Source organism: Pleurodeles waltl, chromosome 2_1 (assembly GCF_031143425.1).
Source record: "Pleurodeles waltl isolate 20211129_DDA chromosome 2_1, aPleWal1.hap1.20221129, whole genome shotgun sequence".
NCBI lineage: Eukaryota > Metazoa > Chordata > Amphibia > Caudata > Salamandridae > Pleurodeles > Pleurodeles waltl.
This window is the reverse complement of record NC_090438.1, coordinates 322,946,278-322,967,370: the sequence shown is the minus strand read 5'-3', so window position 1 is coordinate 322,967,370 and position 21,093 is coordinate 322,946,278. Positions and strand designations below refer to the sequence as shown.

The window sequence follows — 21,093 nt, the reverse complement described above, 5'->3', positions numbered from 1 at the left end:
TGCGTCGTTCCTCCTCCGGTCGGGCACCTTGGGTCCAGGCAGGTCTTGCGTAGTTTTTCTGTGCCCAGCGATGTTGCGTTGAAAATCCGGTCACATGGTATCACCAATTCACACTGTGTGTGGTTGCGACGTTATCAGCCTCCGTTAGTGGGTGTTGCGCGTCGTTTCTCAAGACGCACAGTATGGATCTTCCAGCAGCAATGCAATTGGAGTGTCAATTTCAGCCGCAAAGCCATCAGCGCGTTCGTTTCTCAGTCGTGTCTCGGAAGGTGCGTTAAAAATGTCCCCGCACGGCGGTCTGTGCGTGGATGTTAAGTCTTGGTCTGCCAGCTTCACCTTTCAAGGGCACAGAAACTGGATAGGGCACCACTTGGCAGGGCAGGAGTCTCAGCAGAGAGTCCAGGTGCTGGCAGGGGAAGTCTTTGATGGCCTTGAGACATCAACAATGGGATGAAAGCTCAGTTTAAGCCCTTGGAAATTCTTCACAAAAAGGAATGCACAACAAAGTCCAGTCTTTGTCCCCTTTAACAGGCAGGAGCAGCAACTGCAGGATAGCTTCAGAAAGCACAGGCACAGGCAGGGCAGCACTTCTCCTCCGCTCTTAAGCTCTTCTCCTTGGCAGAGGTTTCTCTTGATTCCAGAACTGATCTAAATTTCAGGGGGTTGAGTGTTCTTCTTATACCCATGTCTGCCTTTGAAGTAGGCCTACTTCAAAGGAAAGTCTCTCTTGTTTGTGAGATCCTGCCTTGGCTAGGCCAGGCCTCAGACACACGCCAGGGGGTTGGAGACTGCATTGTGTAAGGGCAGGCACAACCCTTTCATGTATGAGTGACCACTGCTCCATTACCTCCAAGCACAGATGTCTCATCAGGATATGCAGGCTACACCCCAGCCCAGAGAGAGGTGCAACCAGCCCAACTGCCAAACTAACCCAGACAGGGAATCCACAAACAGGCAGAGTCACAGAATGGTTTAAGCAAGAAAATGCGTACTTTCTAAAAGTGGCATTTTCAAACACACGATCTCAAAACCAACTTCACTAAAAGATGTATTTTTAAATTGTAAGCCCGAAGACCCAAACCTCCACACGTCTATCAGCTCCAAAAGGGAATCTACACTTTAATCATATTTAAAGGCAGCTCCCATGTGAACCTATGAGAGAGATAGGCCTTGCAACAGTGAAAACTGAATTTGGCAGGACATATAAAACACATTAGTGCATGTCCTACCTTAAACATACACTGCACCCTGCCCCTGGGGCTACCTAGAGCCTACCTTAGGGGCATCTTACATGTAAGAAAAGGGAAGGTTTAGGCCTGGCAAGTAAGTACACTTGCCAAATCGAATTAGCAGTTTAAAACTGCACACACAGACATTGCAGTGGCAAGTATGAGCCAGGGCTACTAATGTGGGTGGTACAACCAGTGCTGCAGGCCCACTAGTAGCATTTGATTTACAGGCCCTGGGCACCTCTTGTGCACTTTACTAGGGACTTACCAGTAAATCAAATATGCCAATCATGGAAGCCAATTACATACACATTTTATATTGGAGCACTTACAATTTAGCACTGGATAACAGCGGTAAGGTGCCCAGAGTAACAAAACAGCAAAAACAGAGTCCATCACACATTAACAACCTGGGAAACAGTGGCAAAATGATAGGGGAGACCATGACAAGGAAGCCAAGTCAAACAGTGGTTGACATGGGTGAAGGGTGGGACTGCAGTATCTGTTTCCATGTTGTGAAGGGGAACTGCCCTTTGCTTCTCCTCCTGATCACTGTCAGATATTTCTGTTGATAGTCAACTTGTGGACTGTTCAGACCTCCTTGTGCCTCTATTGTGGGTGTTACAGCCTGAAGATAACCCTGTTGTGAGTGATATGAGTGAGGAGCATCACTCAAGACAAATGCAGAGTCTGGAACACAGCTTGTGAAGGACACATGAAAAGGGAACCAAAACAGACCGGTTCTGAAAACGCAGACAGGGATTCAACACACCATATCTGGTAATTCTTTTTAAAGGTGGGAGCAGATGACTCACTTGTGCTCCTAGAATATGTAGCTATTTCACATTTGACCAGGGGGCAAATATTGAAGCACTCCAGGAACAGAAGTTTGCCCTTCTCTGATTGCCCTATGTTTTTTTTTATTTACAGGGATGCTCCCTCGACCCCTGTGCTCTTGCTCACTCTTCCCACCATGCCAGCAAGCATTTTGCCACTTGCATCATCTGTGTTGTTAATTTACTCAGTGCAGTGCAAGCAGCGAAATGTCCATTGGCAGGAAAGACACTGAACAAATGCCACAAACTGTGGTTCCAGTTCTCTTTAACCATGGAGGACGTACTCCGAAAACTACTCAGATGATTACTCTGTACCCAAGGACTGGTGTCTGCGAGACAGCCAGTTCCACAGAGGTGAAGGGACATCACCTAGAGTCCGATCTGAAGGAAGAATTTCTGACTTGTGCTGGGTCCCAAGAAATCCTGACTAAGCAAGAGGGTAGAAATGCACCAACTCTGCAGGAGGAGCGCACCATTGAAAGGGGCTGTAGCAACTGACCCTGGTACAAGGGTCCTTCTAGCAGGGACTTTCAACCTGAGGGATTGACACAGGCAAGAGCACATACTGATCTGAACAACTTCATTGGAGGAACCTTGGCACTACCAAAGTATTTACCCCATCCTCGTGCCAAGGCACTAGAGCCTGTGTGTCCAGTTGGTTGGTCCAACTAAGGTAGGGATAGAATTCTGTCAATGGCACTCATGGTATGCCCATGAATGTGGATGGTTTCACAGCGGTCCTGCTAGCTCTTTCCAACTGCCCTAAGGATTTTTAAAGACTGCAATCCAGAGATGCTTGCCCAGAGTATCCCTCCACCAGAAGAGATGCTGGCCCTACTATGAATATCTGGGGATATTGCTTTGTGACACTCTGTACTGAAGATAGAGAATGGCAGCCATGATACCAAAGATCTCAGTGCCCCCTCAAGGTACTGCCACCATGACCCAGGATGTCACATTGAAGTTTGTGGCCAGAGATCCACACCTACAGAGGAGGACTCCCAATCCACTTCCCCCAGAGAGTGCCCAGCACACTGACCAAGGACTTATCAGAGTGATGTCTTTTATGAAGAGAAGCACAGTACTGGATAATTAACTTACTGTACTGGGGTGGTATGTTTTGAGTGCTCAACCCAAGTTACCCCACACAAATCTTCTTCAGAAGCTTGTGACTGCTCGCCATCATGACCAAGAGTCAAGTGCTAAAAAGTTTGCACTTGACCTAGATTGCAGACCATAGTAGGACAAGTCCTGAGGCAGCATAGGCAAATAACCACTTGCCACACGGACGTGGTCGAATAGCCCCTGCCTGCCCCATAGCCCCCCAAATGTCATCACACAGTTGGATTTTATGGGGGATATTTTCAGACAGCAATATTGAAGGGGGTCAAAGCAACCAATGTCAATAGGTTATTTTACTCACATTAGGTTGAGTTATGCAATGATGGTTTTCACAAAGGCTCTCTTAGGGGAATATTTAAGAGCCCCTAGCACCTCCTTGCGTCACATTAGCGTAATTTTGTTTACGTTAATTTGGCCCAACGAGGCCAAAATCACCTCGCCAGATTTACAAAGTGGCGCAATGCATGCATTGTGCCACTTTGTAACCCCTTGCGCCACATTATGTCTTCCCCAGGCATAATGCATGCAATGGGGGTGTTCCCCTTTTTGGGGGGGGGGTGAAAAAATGGCAAAAAGAAATCTAAAAGATATATTTGCATCAATTTTGTCAGCATTTTTAATGCCTGCTCAAGGGAGGTGTTAAAAGGAGCACACCATTGGTTACAATGGACCCCTATGTATTGCTCGGGGTTAGCGCAAAAATTGTGGCACTAACCCTGAACAGTACATCAATAACCTCAAAACTTCTGATGCTATTGCCCCCTACCCTGTGCCATTGTGCACCGTATTTTAAATATGGCGCACACATGATGACAGTAGAGGGGCACTTGTTTCCATTAGGTGCAGTACCACATTTCTTAAATCTGCCCCTTAGTGTGCTGTTTTTAAATAACTGTACTAAGTTGCTTAGAGATGGGAAGGGCTTTTTGTGAGGATTGTTTTTTGTTGCTCCATTGGAGACTGAAGTCTCCTCATAGTTTGTGGTTGTCATGTGACATTACCGTCACAATCATAAAGTTAATTCATTCTTGTGTGAAGGTTTTGTGGTACTTCCTGCTATAATAGGGTGCTATTTAATGAACAGGTATGTGGGATCTGTATGATTAACTTCAAGAATTCGAAGGATATGGTGTCTGGAGGTACAATCGGATGCATATAATGTGTTCTCTGTTGTTTACAGCTACACGGCAGCCAGTACTGTTTTCTCCATCATGACAAAAACATTTATCTCCTTGTGAGATCATTATGTCCAACCGTGAGATGTATGAATGTGCAAGCATGTCTCTGGTAAGAAAAGGAAGCCAGGTGTGTTGTTGTCGACCATGTGTGCAATGGATGTGGCATTAGTAATGGAAAGTGAGCAGTTTAAAAGCAGCCACTTCAGATTGTTTTTTTTTTGTTCTTCCTTCTGTTTTATAGAAGATGGATTACTAAGGCAGATCCTTTGGCTTTAGTTACTGTAATTATCTGTTTACATTTCTTGGGTTCTGCATGGAAGATCCTGATAGAAGAATGAGATTCCATACTTGGTTTGTTGGATTGGCGTAGGATCATATGTCAGGCTCAGTTTTTGGAAGGGCTAGGGTGTAGCCACAAACTGTGGCACAACCACTGAGCTTGTTTTTAGGGACATGGACACAGTTACCAATTAAAGGGCACTGGGGATTGGCACACACAGTAGTGCCTTACTGAGCAACAACACATATGTAAGCGCATGAGCGAATATTGAATGAAACAGTTTTAACAGATCTAAAGTAAATTGGTATTTCTGGATATCTAAAATAAAATCACAAAAACATGTTTGCATGCATGCGCACACGCACATGCACACATATATATATATATATACACATATGTATGTGCAAGCCACTTACCCTTTTTTAGCAATCCAGCAAACTATAATGATGAGACATAGCAGCAGCAGAGTGGTTCCAAGGGCAATGAAGAGCACTGTGTCTGTGTCTGATTTTGTAACTGGTTAGAATAAAAATAAAAACATAGTTTAGACTTTCCTTATCATTCAAATGATACTGCCTCACTATTTATTAGCACATAACGTGTATTGCAGGCTTCTGGTGTGATCTTTTACCCAGTATATTGAATGATGATCAGTACTATGATCAAAGCGAAAGTGTCTACTATGTTTTTGCCATACTAATGGTGTTTCTTCTTCAAAAGCAAACAGGCGTATTAAACCAAGTAATTATGTTAATAAAGAAATTAACAATATGATAACTATAGAAAACTAAAATAAGACTAAAATTATTTTCATCATCAATATTCCAAAAAGCAAGACATTCTGCATTACAGTATGTTAGGCCACTATATAATATTGCAATATTTTAAAGAAATTGCACAAATCCTACTACCTTGGTCAAGATTCCGCAGCACTTTCTGAACATGGGAGAAATCACCCTTTTGCTGTTTGATCATCCAGCCAACGGTGGTAGGTGATGTAGGTGTATTGAAGGATCTCCCACCTACAAGGGTTTTATTCTCTAGATATTTATTCTGGCAGCACGTTACTAACGAGGGGTTACAATATTGAACATATATGTGGCCATGGTCTCTCATGTTCGGATTAAGCTCCCAGGCTTTCCCATTTTTTGTGTTGCTACCAGACGTCTCCAAGGATAAATAGGCTGGCATTGTTCTTGGGCTTTCAGGTAGGAAGAAGAGTTGAACCCCGGGCACACTCAGACGAAGAACATTCATGGGGCATGTAGGGGGACCTAAAAGGTTTTACTGGAAATGTGGTAAGCAAAGGTACTGAAGAGTCTTGTGGTGTCTGCTATTGAGTGACAGTTCATCTGAAATGACTCTGTGGTGGCTTTATAGGTGGCTTCTAGCTTTACACCAGTGTTGTTCACTTGTGGTATTTTGTGAATGGTTCATTGTTTCCAAACACTACTTGAACCTGCTAAAACAACAATAGGTAAAAAGCTCTTTATTCTACTGAGAATCATTTTAGGATAAAAAATGATCCAGGAATAGTTCCTGAATTAAAGGTTATCTAGTAGTTTGCACACTATGGTGATCAATATGGCCCTGGCAGTCTTCTGACCGCCAGGGTTAATGTGGGGGTATCACCGCCAACAGGCTGGCTATAAAGACCGCCACATTATGAGTGCGCGGGTTGGCTGCCGCCAACCCACCACATCTCCACTCATACCGCCATGGCGGTATGAACCGCCAGGCCAGAGATGTTCATCTCCTACCTGGCAGTCCACAGAGGACTGTCGGCGATATTATGAGCCGACCTACCACCATGGTTTCCGTAGGGGTAGCACCACCACAAAAACCGTGGTAGTAGGGCTACCGGTGAAAGGGAATTCCTTCCCTGTCACTGGTAGATGGCTCCCCCATCCCCCCAAGCAAACACCTGACTCCCCCACCCCCCTACAGTCACACTATCCCAGCACCTTACTCACATGACACCCCCAACCCCCTACTCACATAGCGCCCCAAGCCCCTACCTACATGACACCCCCTTCCCCACAGCCATACATGCATTCACTCACACACATCCATACATGCATTCACTCACATGCATCCATACACACATTCACTCACACATACTCACACGCAGTCAGGCATGCATACACACAAACATCCAAACACGCATACTCACATGCAAACACACTGACATGCAAAATGCACTCACTTCCACATTCATACACGCATTCACTCACACACATACAACCACTCATACATCACAACACTCAGTCGCATTCAGACACACACATTCATACACGCACACAGATACCACACACTCACACACAACACCCCACACACTCCCGCCTCCCCTCCCCTGTCGGACGCCCGACTTACCTTGTCTGGTGAGGAAGTCGTCCGTCAGAGACAGAGTGCTGCCACCGCCTGCACCGCCCTGCCAGTAGGAAACCGCCAGGTCGTATTAATGTTCTAAATACGCCTGGCGGTGTCCTACTGGTGGGGTGGTGCAGGTGGTAGCAACGCCTGAACGTCACCACCCGCCAGCATGTGTTAGAATTCATTTTGAATTGCTTCGTTTCTTTTACACGTGTAAGTTTGAGCTTTTGTTGTCTCTGAACGCACTGTCTATCACATATGTTATCTTATGTATATTTGTTTAGGTAAAATAAGCCTGGTTCCACGCCATAGGCTTGCAGCTGGTTTCTTTCCCTAACTGGGGCACTGTACTCATTATAATTGTGTGTTCAAATAACTAACTGACCTCGGCTGTGGTATTTTGGGGAGGGAAAGGCTGATATCTATACCTTTGAACCACGTAATCCTTTGAAGGGTCTCAAGAATGTGGGGAGTCAGGCAGCTGCAGAAGGGAGGCAAGGACAAAGCTGGGAATGGAACCAGTGTGTGGAAACTGATTAACTCCTTAAAATATCTGTATGACGTATATCATTATTTACACATTTTATGTATCCTTTGATGTATGAGTATAAATATCACTGTTAAACGCTTTATGCTAGCACACTTTACTTCGGGCCTGGGATGCCAGTGGTAAACCTGTCCTCTTTGCTGCAGCAAAAATAAACAGACCTTTGGTCATTGATTTTTCACTCCGGCTCTCCGTGTCAAAAACTCCTTTGTAAATGCATTTGTAAGTATCTGCAAATATGTGCATTTGACAATTTGGCGCCCGAACAGGGACCTTCCAGTGGATATCTTCAGTAGCTCTGTCACGAGACGTGCTGCCAGTGGGGGGACGCCGTTCCGGAGGTGTAGATTCCAGGGGCCCCTGCACAAAGACTTAGTTTCAAAAGCAGCTGCATCTTATCCACCGGGCAGGCCTCTCCCCGCTTTCTCATGATGTCCCAGCGAAGTCCCTGAAAACATCGGTGTTTATCTTGACTGATTAGTCTGACACGGGCGGCCGGAGAGAAATCCAGGAAAAGCAGATAGTCAGGTAAGACTGTTCCTCGCTGGCTATTTGTCTGCTTTAACTTGCATTTGAGAGAATAATTGTTTTTGGATAACTTATCATTTTTGGGAATGATTAGTTCTTGGTAAATTTGCATTTGTACAAGGTACCATTTGACAATTTGTATTACACGTGTTTTTCTTGTTTGAGTAATTTGCCCAGGCCTGGAGCAATTTGTAAGTTGGTAAATATTTGAAAAAGGGTTTTTTTTTCTTCTTTGGTGCACATTTGAAAAAGGTTTTCTTTGGTGCACATTTGAAAAAGGTTTTTTTTTTGGTGCATGTTACATTTTGAAATTTGGTGTGGGTTGTCTTTTGAAAATTTAAAAGGTTAGATATGGGAAATAAGAAATGTTGGCAAGGGTTATGTCTTTGTTTTCGCCGAAATCATGTGCCACGTTTAGATAAAAAGCAACCGATCCCAAAAGAGGGAACACCAGGGTGGGACATGTTAAAGGATTATGGTTTAGAGAATAATTTGTATAATAGTATATGGCGCAGGTATACTAGACATTGTCCTGACCTCCAGTGGCCAGAGGATGGGTCTTTTGATTTAAAGAAACTAACCTACCTACAGGAATGTTTGTTTCATAAAAAGGCTAGACAACATATGTTTGAGGTATACAGAAAATGGGAAATGGAGGCCAATAAAAGAAAAATTAAATCAGATAAACTGATAGAGAGGGAAAATAGGAGAACCATCATGCAAAAGGCCGCCCTTTATCACCAGTCCCAAACCCAGAAAGGGATTGAATCTGAAGATAGAGTCCATAGGGCTCAGGTGGAGGGAAGTTATGTATCAAAGCCAACAGAAACCAAACATGCATTAGAGGAAGATGAGGTAATACTACAGCTATTAGATAATAGCCCTACTGCACCTCCACCTTACACACCCCCTGCAGTACCCCAACCTATCATGGGGGCACAGCAACAGCAGCAAGGGCAAGGACACAATTTGGGAAATCCAGGTGCACCACTACAGCAGCATGTGCCACAACCACCACAGCCTCTAGCCCAAGCTACCCCAATAGCCCAAGTCCTAATCCCTCCACCACCTGCCCCACCACTACCAGCCAGCACTGCAAGGTTACAAATAATGTTCCCTGCCCCTAATACCCCAAATGGACAACGCCGACAGTGCACAGCCATGCACTCACTTTCACCCATATGGAGCACACCTATTAAGTCGATTTCGCCCCCTAGTACCCGCTCCACTATTGGGGATGGGGAAAAACGGGTTATCAAGAATCAGTCAGAGAACTGGATGTCACATCCTATTTACACCCACACCGATATTATGGACACAATACAACAGATGTCACATTTTGGACAGCAATTAGCACTGCTGTATATGATTGAAAAATTGGAGAGGGATTGGAAGTCTTGTATTACAGATTCTACCCCTCTCCCTTATGAACAAGAATTAGACCAATTATGGCGGGACAGTGTGGCTTGTATTCTTGATAGTAACAGCATAAATGAGGGAGTACGCATTTGTGTCATAGCCAGGGAAGATGTTCTAAATAGATATGACAAGGGGTACCCAATGAGGGAAGTGCACCCTGATATGCCCACTGCAGCTGCAGTTGCAGCAGCAGCTGCCGCCGGACAACCAGCTCCCGGGCCGGTGGCCCAATTTGTCCATATACCATGGAAAAGGGAGGAGGTAATGGCTATAAAGAAAGACTTGCCAGACCCTCGAAAGAATCCAGCTGGATTCTATCGGGACCTTAGAATTGCCATTTCCACCACAACCATGACACTCAAAGACATTGACTATTTTTTTGGTGTTTTATTGGGTCCTGAAGTTTGGCATAAAATTAGAAGAGTAGATGATGCACTTACTTTGGGAAATACATGGGGGGGTTTAGAAGCACGAGAAGCACAAAGGGCACCAGGAACCCTGCCGCATCAAGATATTTTAGATTTACCTAACCGGATATTGACTAAGTTAGAAACTGTTATACCTCTTCAGACTATGGATTGGGGAAAACTTGCCACTTATAAACAGAAAATAGGTGAAGATGTCCCAGATTATTTTACTAGAATTGAACAAGCTTTCATAGATTTTAGCGGTCAAGACCTCGCCACCGTAACAGGTGTCACACTATTTGTAGAACGCTTTGTTAATGGCCTTCTACCTGAAATATCACAAAAATTAAAAGCAACAGAGAGTTTGTGGATGACGAAGGGACAGGCAGAGATTTTGCAGATGGCGCAATACTATGAGAGCAGGTACAAGGAAGAATTAGAAAAGAATGAGAAGTCAGTAAAAGAATTGAAGAAAAAGGTATTATTACAGCAGGCATACCCTCAGCGGGATACAACCCCTCAGCAAAGGGGTGGCCCACCAAGGGGACGGGGAAGGGGTCGAGGCCGAGGTGCATCTGCACCACCCCAAGACCGCCGATTAAATATCAACCAATGTGCCTACTGTAAGCAGGATGGACATTGGCGTGATACTTGCCCATTACTGGAAGGAAGACAAAGTATGTCACTTCATAGAGGGAACGCGGCAGGTAATGCACGAGGACGAGGAAGAGGTAGAACTGATCAGAATTCGCAGAATGAGAATCAGGTCCCGCGTAACACTAATATTTTTGACAATGCATTTGAACGACAATATTATGCTGATGATTTCTTTTCTGAATCCTACAATTATTAGGACAGCCACAGACAGGGCCAGGGGCGAGTAAGTATTCCTGTAGATCAAAATGGTCCCTACATTGATGTAAAAATCGAAGGAGAGGGCCATAAGTTTCTTCTAGATACTGGTGCCACCAAAACATCTATTGCACATTCTGCAGTCCCCGGGGCTCCCCTGTCTGGGCTTCATACCACATCAATTGGGATTTCTGGAATCCCCGTGGTGAGCCCCATCTCAACACCTATGAGAGTAACTGTAGGCCCATTTACAGTACACACGCCACTCTCTTTAACATCAGGTTGCAATGAAAACTTGTTTGCATTAGATTTGTTAAAGAAATTAAATGCAGTTATTCACTGTTCAATGGATGGTGTCTATGTAACTATGGATAGTGTTTCCCCAACTCGGTGCATGTTTTCACAGGAATACGACTTACCCCCAGAGCTAAAGGAAATAGACCCTCGCTTATGGGCCAAAGGCAAGAATGATGTAGGCATTATGGATATCGACCCTATTGTAATAAAAATCAAACCAGGTGCCCGGTTACCTCGTGTTCCTCAATACAAATTACCTAAATCAAGCGAAAAAGGGCTCAAGGCAGTCATATCTGATCTTGTGCATGCAGGTGTCATAAAGGAAATAGTGAGCAGCCCATGTAACAGTCCAATCCTTCCTGTTGTAAAGAAACGAAATGATGCTAATAGATTAGATGGTGAGCAATCATTTACTGATAACACAGTATATCGATTAGTTATTGATCTCCGAGAAATTAATAAAATAGTAATTCCCCAGTTTCCCGTGGTCCCAGACATGAATAGTCTTTTCACCATGATTCCACCCTCTGCGTGTTTTTTCACCGTAATCGATTTGAAGAATGCGTTCTTCAGCATTCCAATTGCCGAAGAATCTCAATATTTGTTTAGCTTCGCGATTTTTGGTAGATCATTCGCGATGACAAGAATTCCTCAGGGATTTGTTGAGTCCCCGAGCATATATAGTCAATGTCTTAAACGTCAATTAGACCAATTCAATCCACCTTCAGGCTCTGCATTGTTGCAGTACATTGATGATATTTTAATTGCCTCAGATTCCATGACACAATGTAAGACTGATACTGTTGCATTATTACATCATTTAGCACCTCTGGGCCATAAGGTGTCCCTTCCAAAATTGCAGTATTGTAGAGAGGAGGTCACCTATCTAGGACACCTCCTCTCTAAGGAGGGAAGGAGATTACATCCAGACAGAATTAAACTGGTTCATACAATGACTGCACCACGCACCCCTTCTGAAGTCCGAGCATTTTTGGGATTTACATCCTTTTGCAGACAGTGGATTCCAAATTTTTCACTCATAGCAAAACCATTGACTGCTCTGATACTTTCACATGTGCCCTCTCCTGTACCTTGGACTGACAAATGTGAGGAGGCTTTTCAAGATTTAAAAAAGGCGATGTGCTCTGCTCCTGTATTGGGTAATCCGGATTACAGCAAACCATTTGTTTTATTTGTGCATGAAAAGCATGGCTGTACATTGTCTGTTTTGACACAGGATCAAGGTGGGAGACAACGCCCTTGTGCATACTTCTCTTCCACCTTGGACACTGTGGCGCAAGCTTTGCCTACTTGTCTTAGAGGAGTGGCTTCTGCAGCAGCTGCGGTGAAACAAAGTGAAGGGTTTGTTGGTGGCAATCCGCTCACTGTGATGGTTCCTCATGCCGTTGATATTTTGTTAAACAAGACACAGACGCAGCACCTCACCAGTGCTCGTCTAACGGGTTACGAATTAACATTGTTCAGTCCAAATATTACTTTGAAGCGGTGCAATGTCTTGAACCCAGCTACGTTACTACCCCTCCCTCAGGACAATGTGGAATTTGATCATAATTGCATTTTTGCCACTGAGGAAGAAACCAAGGGACGGGTAGACTTAACAGACACTCCCCTATCTGACCCACAGGGAGAGCTGTTTGTAGATGGGTCTTGCTTCAAGTTACCAGATGGTACGACCACTGCAGCCTATGCCGTCACCACAGTCAAAACAGTGGTTGAATCTCATAGAATCCCGCAAAATTCGGCACAGGCTGCAGAATTAATTGCCCTCACCAGAGCTTGTGAAATAAGTGAACATCTTAGTGTTAACATCTACACTGATAGCCAATATGCGTTTGGAGTAGCTCATAATTTTGGGCGACTCTGGGCGAATAGAGGCTTTATCACGTCACATGGCACTACCATTCAGCATGGCAACTTGATTGTGACACTTTTGAATGCTCTCAGCCTGCCCCGTCAGGTCGCAATCATTAAGTGTAGTGCCCACAAAAAAATTACTGATGATATAGGACGAGGAAATGCTTTTGCAGATGCTACAGCGAAAGCAACAGCACGAGCACCAGTTGACAATGCATATGTTGAGAGTAGCATTAAGGGAGAGCCCCAGAACGAAGTACTAGAAAATACCATGCAGTGTGTGAGAGATATTCAAGCAGAAGCAACAGCAGAGGAAAGGGAACAGTGGGAGAAGAACGGTAGACTAGACAGTGAGGGTTGTTACACAGATGACACAGACAGAAGAAGATGGATGTTACCTAATTGTTATGTACACGCTATGGTTACTATGGCCCACAGTCCTGCACACATCAGTGCCCAAGGCATCAAGACAACTTTGGACCATGTTTGGAGTAATCCTCTGATATCCAAAGCTGCTAATAACCTGGTTAAAAGTTGTATGGTGTGTGCAGTGCACAATGCAGGAAAAGGGACCCCTACGCCCCCTGGCCACTTTGCCCCTCCTGATCTCCCCTTTGAAGCTATACAGATGGATTTTATCCACATGGAACCGTGTAACAAACTGAAATACGTGTTAGTGGTAGTATGCATGTTTTCAAAATGGATAGAGGCCTACCCATTAAAAGACAATGGTGCTCTCTCTACCGCCAAAATATTACTAAAAGAATATTTTCCTAGATACGCATTGCCACGATTAGTCTGGAGTGACAATGGCAGTCATTTTTCTAATGAGGTAATGGAGAAGGTCTGTACCGCCCTTAACATCAAACATCGATTTCATGCTGCAAATCACCCACAATCAGCGGGTCTTGTAGAAAGGTATAATTACACCTTGAAGAGCAAAATAGCTAAGATTTGTGATGAGACCAACTTAAAATGGCCAGATGCTTTGCCCCTAGCATTAATGTCCATCAGGATGACTGCCAGTAGCAAGTCACGATTATCCCCCTATGAAGTTGTCATGGGGAGGCCAGCCAATATCTGGGGGGTACCACGACCAAAGAAGCTTTCTGAAGTGCAATATCCTTTGTTTGTAGATTACTGTAAACAATTGACTAAAGATTTGCGTTTGATCCACCAACAGGTCAAGGCCAGCCTACCGACTCCTCTTGAAGGCCCTGGTCACCCTTTTAAGCCAGGGGATTGGCTTATGACAAAGAATTTTCAAAGAACCAACAGTCTTCAGCCCAGGTGGCGGGGGCCAGCCCAGGTACTGCTTGCAACACAGACAGCGGTGAAAGTGGAAGGAAGGAAAAACTGGATACATGCTAGCCACTGTAAGCGTGCACCAATTCCACTACAAAGTACTCTAACAGCAGAATTACCATTGTCTCCTGATTACAGAGAAGTAGGGAGACAGGAAACACCTCCACAGGTTTCAAGTGCTACTTCTGCTCCTGAGGTGACACAGCAGCCCAGTGACGAAGAGTTGCTGTTTGAAGATCAACAAACTCATCGATACAACCTGCGTCCTCGCCCATCCAAATGAACAGAATTTTGAAGGTGCGTAAGGTGGTGACCCCTACGAAAAGCTACATTTACATCACCCTGATAGCTCCTAGCTTGGAATTGCAAACTGAGGTCTCTTCTGAATGGCCAAGGAATCCTTTGCTCAGCAGAATACGGCACGCCTGCCTTCGTGAAATACAGTTCCCCGCTTTCACCGCCACCGGCATTTCCGATGCCATTGATGTACCAGCATTAAAACGAGCTATCCTCACTGTTGTTACGCACACTTTGGGCGACGAGGTTGTAAATGACTGTGATGATTAAATTTCCAGCATGAACAGGAACACGGGTGACTAGCCTGTGCAACGACACCAGAACATTGGTCAGAACAATTGTCTCAACGAGAACACAAGCATAGTGGGATGTAGCTTGTGCAACGCTATTCAAGCAGTGGGTAAATGGAGTTAACAGTTCTGTGACTGGCGAAAAAAAAAAAAAAAAAAAAACAAGTACCAGTTCTACGGAAGCGGCCAGCCATTAGGGTTGGTGCGGTTTGTAGTCCCAGCGGTAAAAAAAAAAAAAAAAAAAAGGTGCCCTTTTTCTGTTTAATACCCAAGCACATCACTGATCTGGTTGAAAATTGCTGGCCTCCGCCCTCATTTTTGCTGAGACACTGAACGAAACTGACAAACTATACTGAAGACGAACTTTGAAGTATCGCGACTTACTCACTGGGAGTTGAGACTCACCAGGAGTTAAAACTAAAAAAGGAGAAGATAAGGGACCTAGGATCAAGCCAACATCTATTGTCCTGTATTTGAAAAAAAAAAACTTGTTCACGGACCAACCAGTGCAGCCTAACTGCTAGAGTGGAAAGCACGGCGGTGCTGAACCCTAGTGGGTGTGAACATTGAAGGAAAATTTACTTATCTGTATCTATACGTATATGATTATTAGTATAGTGATATCAATATTTTGCATTTACATATTTGGTAATTGTGTGGGTATATTTTTGAACACGCGTAGGCGGTTGAGACGAGTAAAACGGTATCATAGAAAGGTTGTAGGACCAAGGAGGAGAGCACAATAAAATTATGAAAATATATCCATTTGGCAGGACAAATATCCCTCTAGAGAATAGGGAAAAGTGGCCTTATAACTATTTCTACAAAACAACAATGAAGTACCTAGTGACCCTTATGTTAATATGTATAATGTCCAGTGGTGTTGCATCATTGTTGCAAAATCCTACCTTACATCCATTGATAAAGGTTCATGGAAAATTAGCGGAGACATTAAGTCTCACTGACTGCTGGATTTGCCGGCACTTGTCTAGACATCCCGAGGATCCTATAGGCCTTTATGAAGTACCAGTATCACCAAGCGAATATGAAAGAGGGGAAGTGTGTCTTGTACCAAATACCACTTGGAGATGTGACCAACAAGAATATCAATGGTACCCTAGGTGTGCGGTGCTCCCTAATACCCAGGCAGAATACAAGCTCTCCCCGATGCCTGGAGAGAATGCCACACTTAAAATGTTTCCCATATGTTTTGGTACCTATTTTTATGGGCAAAACCCAGAGGCAAAATACATGGGAAAGATCCCTCCTGAACAGTGTGTTTACACTTTGTTATTTGATATAAAAACAGGGAATTGGGATCTTGAAGGAGAGGAGAAAATAGACAGAAATTGGACAGCGTTAATTAATGGGACTCATCAAAATTACACTGTAAATTATTGGAACCTGACTGTGGGAGAAACTGAGATTCTAGTAGATCCAGAAGGATTGTTATATGATCCCTCCAGAGAACAAGATAGAAATGGGAAAAATTCACCTGTAATATTGTCCAGGGTTTTCCTTGGCCCCCTCTGGACGGCTAGATGTTCATATGTTGCACCCTGGGCAAATGTATCATTGCTAAATACAATTTGGGAAGATTACAAGTATTGCAATAATTCTGAGCATGACACCCCAGAGGGTGTAGGATTGCCCCGAATAAAATACAGCATTATAAATTCACAAATCCAGGGAGGCATGTACTTCGTATGTGGAAGAACTGCATATAAAGTACTACCTCTAAACTGGGAAGGGATATGTTCACTGGCATATTTGGCACCCAACATTACTGTGATATCAAATATATCATCTTCCCAGCCCCTTAACATGGGGAGTTTTGCACATAGGTACAAACGAGGGACACCCATACTGGAGGAGTGAAAGAACTGGGTATTTCAAGTATTACATGTTCTTATTCCAGGATTTGGAATTTTCGATTTACAACTGGCAATGATGAATATGTCAGCTGAATTAGCCATTGCATTTAATGCCACCAGGGAGGCCATAGGAAGTATACAGATAGAGATAAACTCTGCAGCCCAATTGGCGATACAAAATCGGCTTGCCCTAGACTTGATTACAGTACAACAAGGAGGAGTATGTGTTTTAATCCAACATCAGTACCAGCAAAAGTGCTGTTATTTTGTCAACAAGTCATCAGAGATAGAATTGGATATTGGGAAAATAAAAGAAGCAGTACAGGTATTTGAAAAGGGGGGCCAATATGAAGGAGGCGATTGGAGTTTATCATGGTTATGGTCTTGGTTTGGGGGGTGGGGCTGGTTGTTTAAAGACATACTTTTTATAATAATAGCTATTGTATTAAGTTGTTTATTAGTACAGTGCTTACCTGCTCTCTGTTCCTGTTTAAAATTGTGTAAACTTCCGCCAGTGAAAATACTAGAAACCAATCGAGCTATGATGCAGAGGGAAGAGATAAATTCCCTAATGGCTATTGACCCCACTATCCTCACTACAGATACTGGTTGCTCATACCCATCGGTTGTTTATGTCCCCATGAATGCAAATTTCAATGAAGTAGGAGTAAAATTCAACATATATGAGGAAATTTAGAACTATTCAAAAACCTTTATTATGTTCAGAAGAAAAAAAACTCAAAAAGGGTCGATTGTTAGAATTCATTTTGAATTGCTTCGTTTCTTTTACACGTGTAAGTTTGAGCTTTTGTTGTCTCTGAACGCACTGTCTATCACATATGTTATCTTATGTATATTTGTTTAGGTAAAATAAGCCTGGTTCCACGCCATAGGCTTGCAGCTGGTTTCTTTCCCTAACTGGGGCACTGTACTCATTATAATTGTGTGTTCAAATAACTAACTGACCTCGGCTGTGGTATTTTGGGGAGGGAAAGGCTGATATCTATACCTTTGAACCACGTAATCCTTTGAAGGGTCTCAAGAATGTGGGGAGTCAGGCAGCTGCAGAAGGGAGGCAAGGACAAAGCTGGGAATGGAACCAGTGTGTGGAAACTGATTAACTCCTTAAAATATCTGTATGACGTATATCATTATTTACACATTTTATGTATCCTTTGATGTATGAGTATAAATATCACTGTTAAACGCTTTATGCTAGCACACTTTACTTCGGGCCTGGGATGCCAGTGGTAAACCTGTCCTCTTTGCTGCAGCAAAAATAAACAGACCTTTGGTCATTGATTTTTCACTCCGGCTCTCCGTGTCAAAAACTCCTTTGTAAATGCATTTGTAAGTATCTGCAAATATGTGCATTTGACACATGGCTACTGCCAGACATCCACTCACAGTGTGGCGGAAATCCAGCAGTACCCATTATATGGCAGGCGGTCTTCTGGCACCCGTGGCTTTCGCCAACGTCATAATGAGGACCTTAATGTTCCAAATTTGCAATACATTAACCATTGGACGCCCAGACAGTATCTTTTTCTAATACGCTTCTTTCAAAAACTACTAAAAGGATGTACACAAAACATAACTTAGACCTATTCTGCCAAGTTTGGTTCAGTTGCATTTAGCTGCTATCGATGTTGCAAAAAGTTCAGATTGGATTTAATGTGAAACATGCTAATTTTCAATCAGCCCAAATAATCTTGTCCCTCTTAAACAATTTGAACAAATTCAGAAATAAAGACTGTCATTAGGTGAGGCAGTGGAGAGCACCATGTCATGAGGGTTTTAGACTCTCCATTGTAATCACAGTAAACATACGACTGAAGTATTTCTGGGGAATTTCAATGTTTCTTCTTACCAACAAAATGTATTACCCTCTGAGGAAAGAACCTCAGATTCCCTTTTACATGGTATTGTTATATGTTTTTCTTTTACTGAAAAATACTTAAGGGAAATGATGGTTGTTTTCTCCGAAGGCAATACATCTGGTTGTATACTCTGAAGACAAAAATAAAAACACAGTCATTCTCCGAAAACAGTGAACTGACATTACATTTACAACCCAAAACCTTAAATCACTGAAGTTCACCAGTTTGGATGAGCTATGCAACAGTATCCCTATTCCAAAAGCATTTCTCATGGCATCACACTGCTCAAGACCTCACATTGTATGACATCACACTGCTCAAGACATCACACTGTATGACAGAGATGACAACGAAAATTACATCTTTGAGGTCACAGTGCATGTGCTGCAGGCAGAACTGCACAGAATCACTGAGTAGATGCACTCTCAGTGTTATCTTGTTTCTCCTTCTGAAAGCATGTGCTAACTCGTGGTGTTACCGAGTTAGATCAGAGAGCATAGCTCCATTTATATAGGGTCAACAGCACAGGTCTGTCCTCTGTGCACCTGAGCATAGACAATGTATGCGGTTCTACACGCTACCTTGACCAAATATCAAATATCCATTTATTTTCTTTTAAAGGGACAGAAATAACAGAAACACTTTCTAAACTAGTGTACACCAAATTTGCAACAGCACACGCAAGGAACTCACAGTAGGTTCATGACTAATGTCATTTCATTTTGTACTGCAGCAACAACAAGGAGATGAGTGTTAGGCTTGAAGTAATCTCAACCACTGGCAAGCACATGGGCTACATCAATGTTCATCCTTTTCTGCCCACCTTACTACTACAGTTTATACCCAGCCACTTACAAATCAATCTTGAGCCTTCTTCAATAGGAACAGCCCAGCCCGAACTTCCAGGCCGTACAGGAACCGGAACACAAGCAACCCAACATCAGTATCTTCCTGGTTAGGCCTTAGCCTTAGGTAGCATGGACCTAAACCTACTCTGAGGGAGCCAATTGGTGGTGGGTGCTAGGATCAACAACTGAAATAGTCAATACATTTACAGAACAAAGAACACAAGGATTTAAATAGTAAATGTGGAAAAGCTAATAGCTCAATAAAGTTAGAAAATTGACAAAAAGAAATATCAGTTTAGCATATTCATTGTAAGTTAATAGCTATGTCTTTAAAAATGGAAATCCACTAAACCATTTTTGCCATAAGGGAATTTGTGAAAAGCCACAATTCAGGTCACTTGCAAGAGCTCTTGGCTAGTTTGTTCTTAGAGATTTTCTTTGTGCAACGACACATCATGACTTAATTGTTATTTTAAAGTGTAAAAAACACAGGCACAGATTGTGTCAGAATACATCTGGCACAGGATCCATTATATCGTGGCAATCACACCATAACTCTTACTAGGCAGTGCTATGTGTGTGGCTGGTGTATGTGCCGGATAGTTTTTCTCAAACTGTTCCCCTTTAGCTGAACTAACTGGGCTTTTCTCTCTCTCTAATGGGCAAGCTGGCCAGGGCTCCACAGACTTCAATAGTGTTGGCAGTAAATATATTTGGATAATTCTAGTAAAGATTTAAAAAAAAAACTCTAGTTCGGCTGAGGTAGTGGATAAAACCAGAAACACTGCCTGCTCTCCAAACTGATGCAGAGACTTTATTGTGGTTGTTTGATTGTTCTCAAAATAGTTTGAACATTCTCATTGGTGCAGAGTACCATTCTGGGGAGTTTTAAAGTTGAGGTCTTGCAGTATTTATGTCCCCTAAACCTCCGTAGGAAAATTTGTCTCTCAATCCTTCTGTACAGAGGCAATCTTTGGTGCCTCTTTACATCTTGTACTCCACTGCTACTTGGCATCAGATGCTTTTTGATACCTCGGGCTCCAAAGGCAGAGATTTCAGGCCAACTTCTTGGTCCACAGAATCAGAGACTTGTGAAAAAACCTCTGTAAAGTGGCACCAAAATGTCCTAATATGTCAAAATATGGTTGGTGGTTTATAAAATTACTTACAAAATAAAAAGCCAGGGCATCCACTGAAGAGATGACTCCATATATTGTATGAAAAGCTCAGATAACTGCCATTTCCCACTCAAAATTATAAGGGAAAAAAACATACAAAATCATTGTCATAGATACCAAAGAAGTATTCATGTGATGGCAACCCCCTCAAGTTGGAAGGTATCGATTTAAACCATTCTTAATCACACAGTTTGTGGATATGCTGGAATTTTTGGAGCATAAAGCACTTTTCTGTAGGACATAATTCCCTGTGAAGGTCTACTTTCAATCTAAATGCCACTAAGTTATGATTCTACTCCCCAAGAAAAGGATGAGGGGGTTGGTAAAGATGGATGTGTGTAATGGCATGATAAAAAAAGATACAAGGACAAACCACTTTAGCAGCAAGAAATATAGATGATGAAGCCAAAACAGACAAGATTAACTAATTTTCTCTAGATTTTTAACAGGACTCTGGGGACCAAGGATAACTGTGGAA

At 43.1% G+C, this 21,093-nt stretch overlaps 1 protein-coding gene across 4 annotated transcripts in view; it reads right to left on the bottom strand.

The window, feature by feature from the left end:
• IL13RA2 (interleukin 13 receptor subunit alpha 2) overlaps positions 1-21,093 on the bottom strand; it is a 623,741-nt gene that overhangs the window by 4,398 nt on the left and 598,250 nt on the right. For all 4 annotated transcript variants that reach the window (XM_069212556.1, XM_069212557.1, XM_069212559.1 and 1 more), the window contains exon 9: positions 5,062-5,161. In XM_069212556.1, coding sequence (XP_069068657.1) covers positions 5,062-5,161 — 100 coding nt within the window. The remainder of the gene's footprint in view (positions 1-5,061; positions 5,162-21,093) is intronic.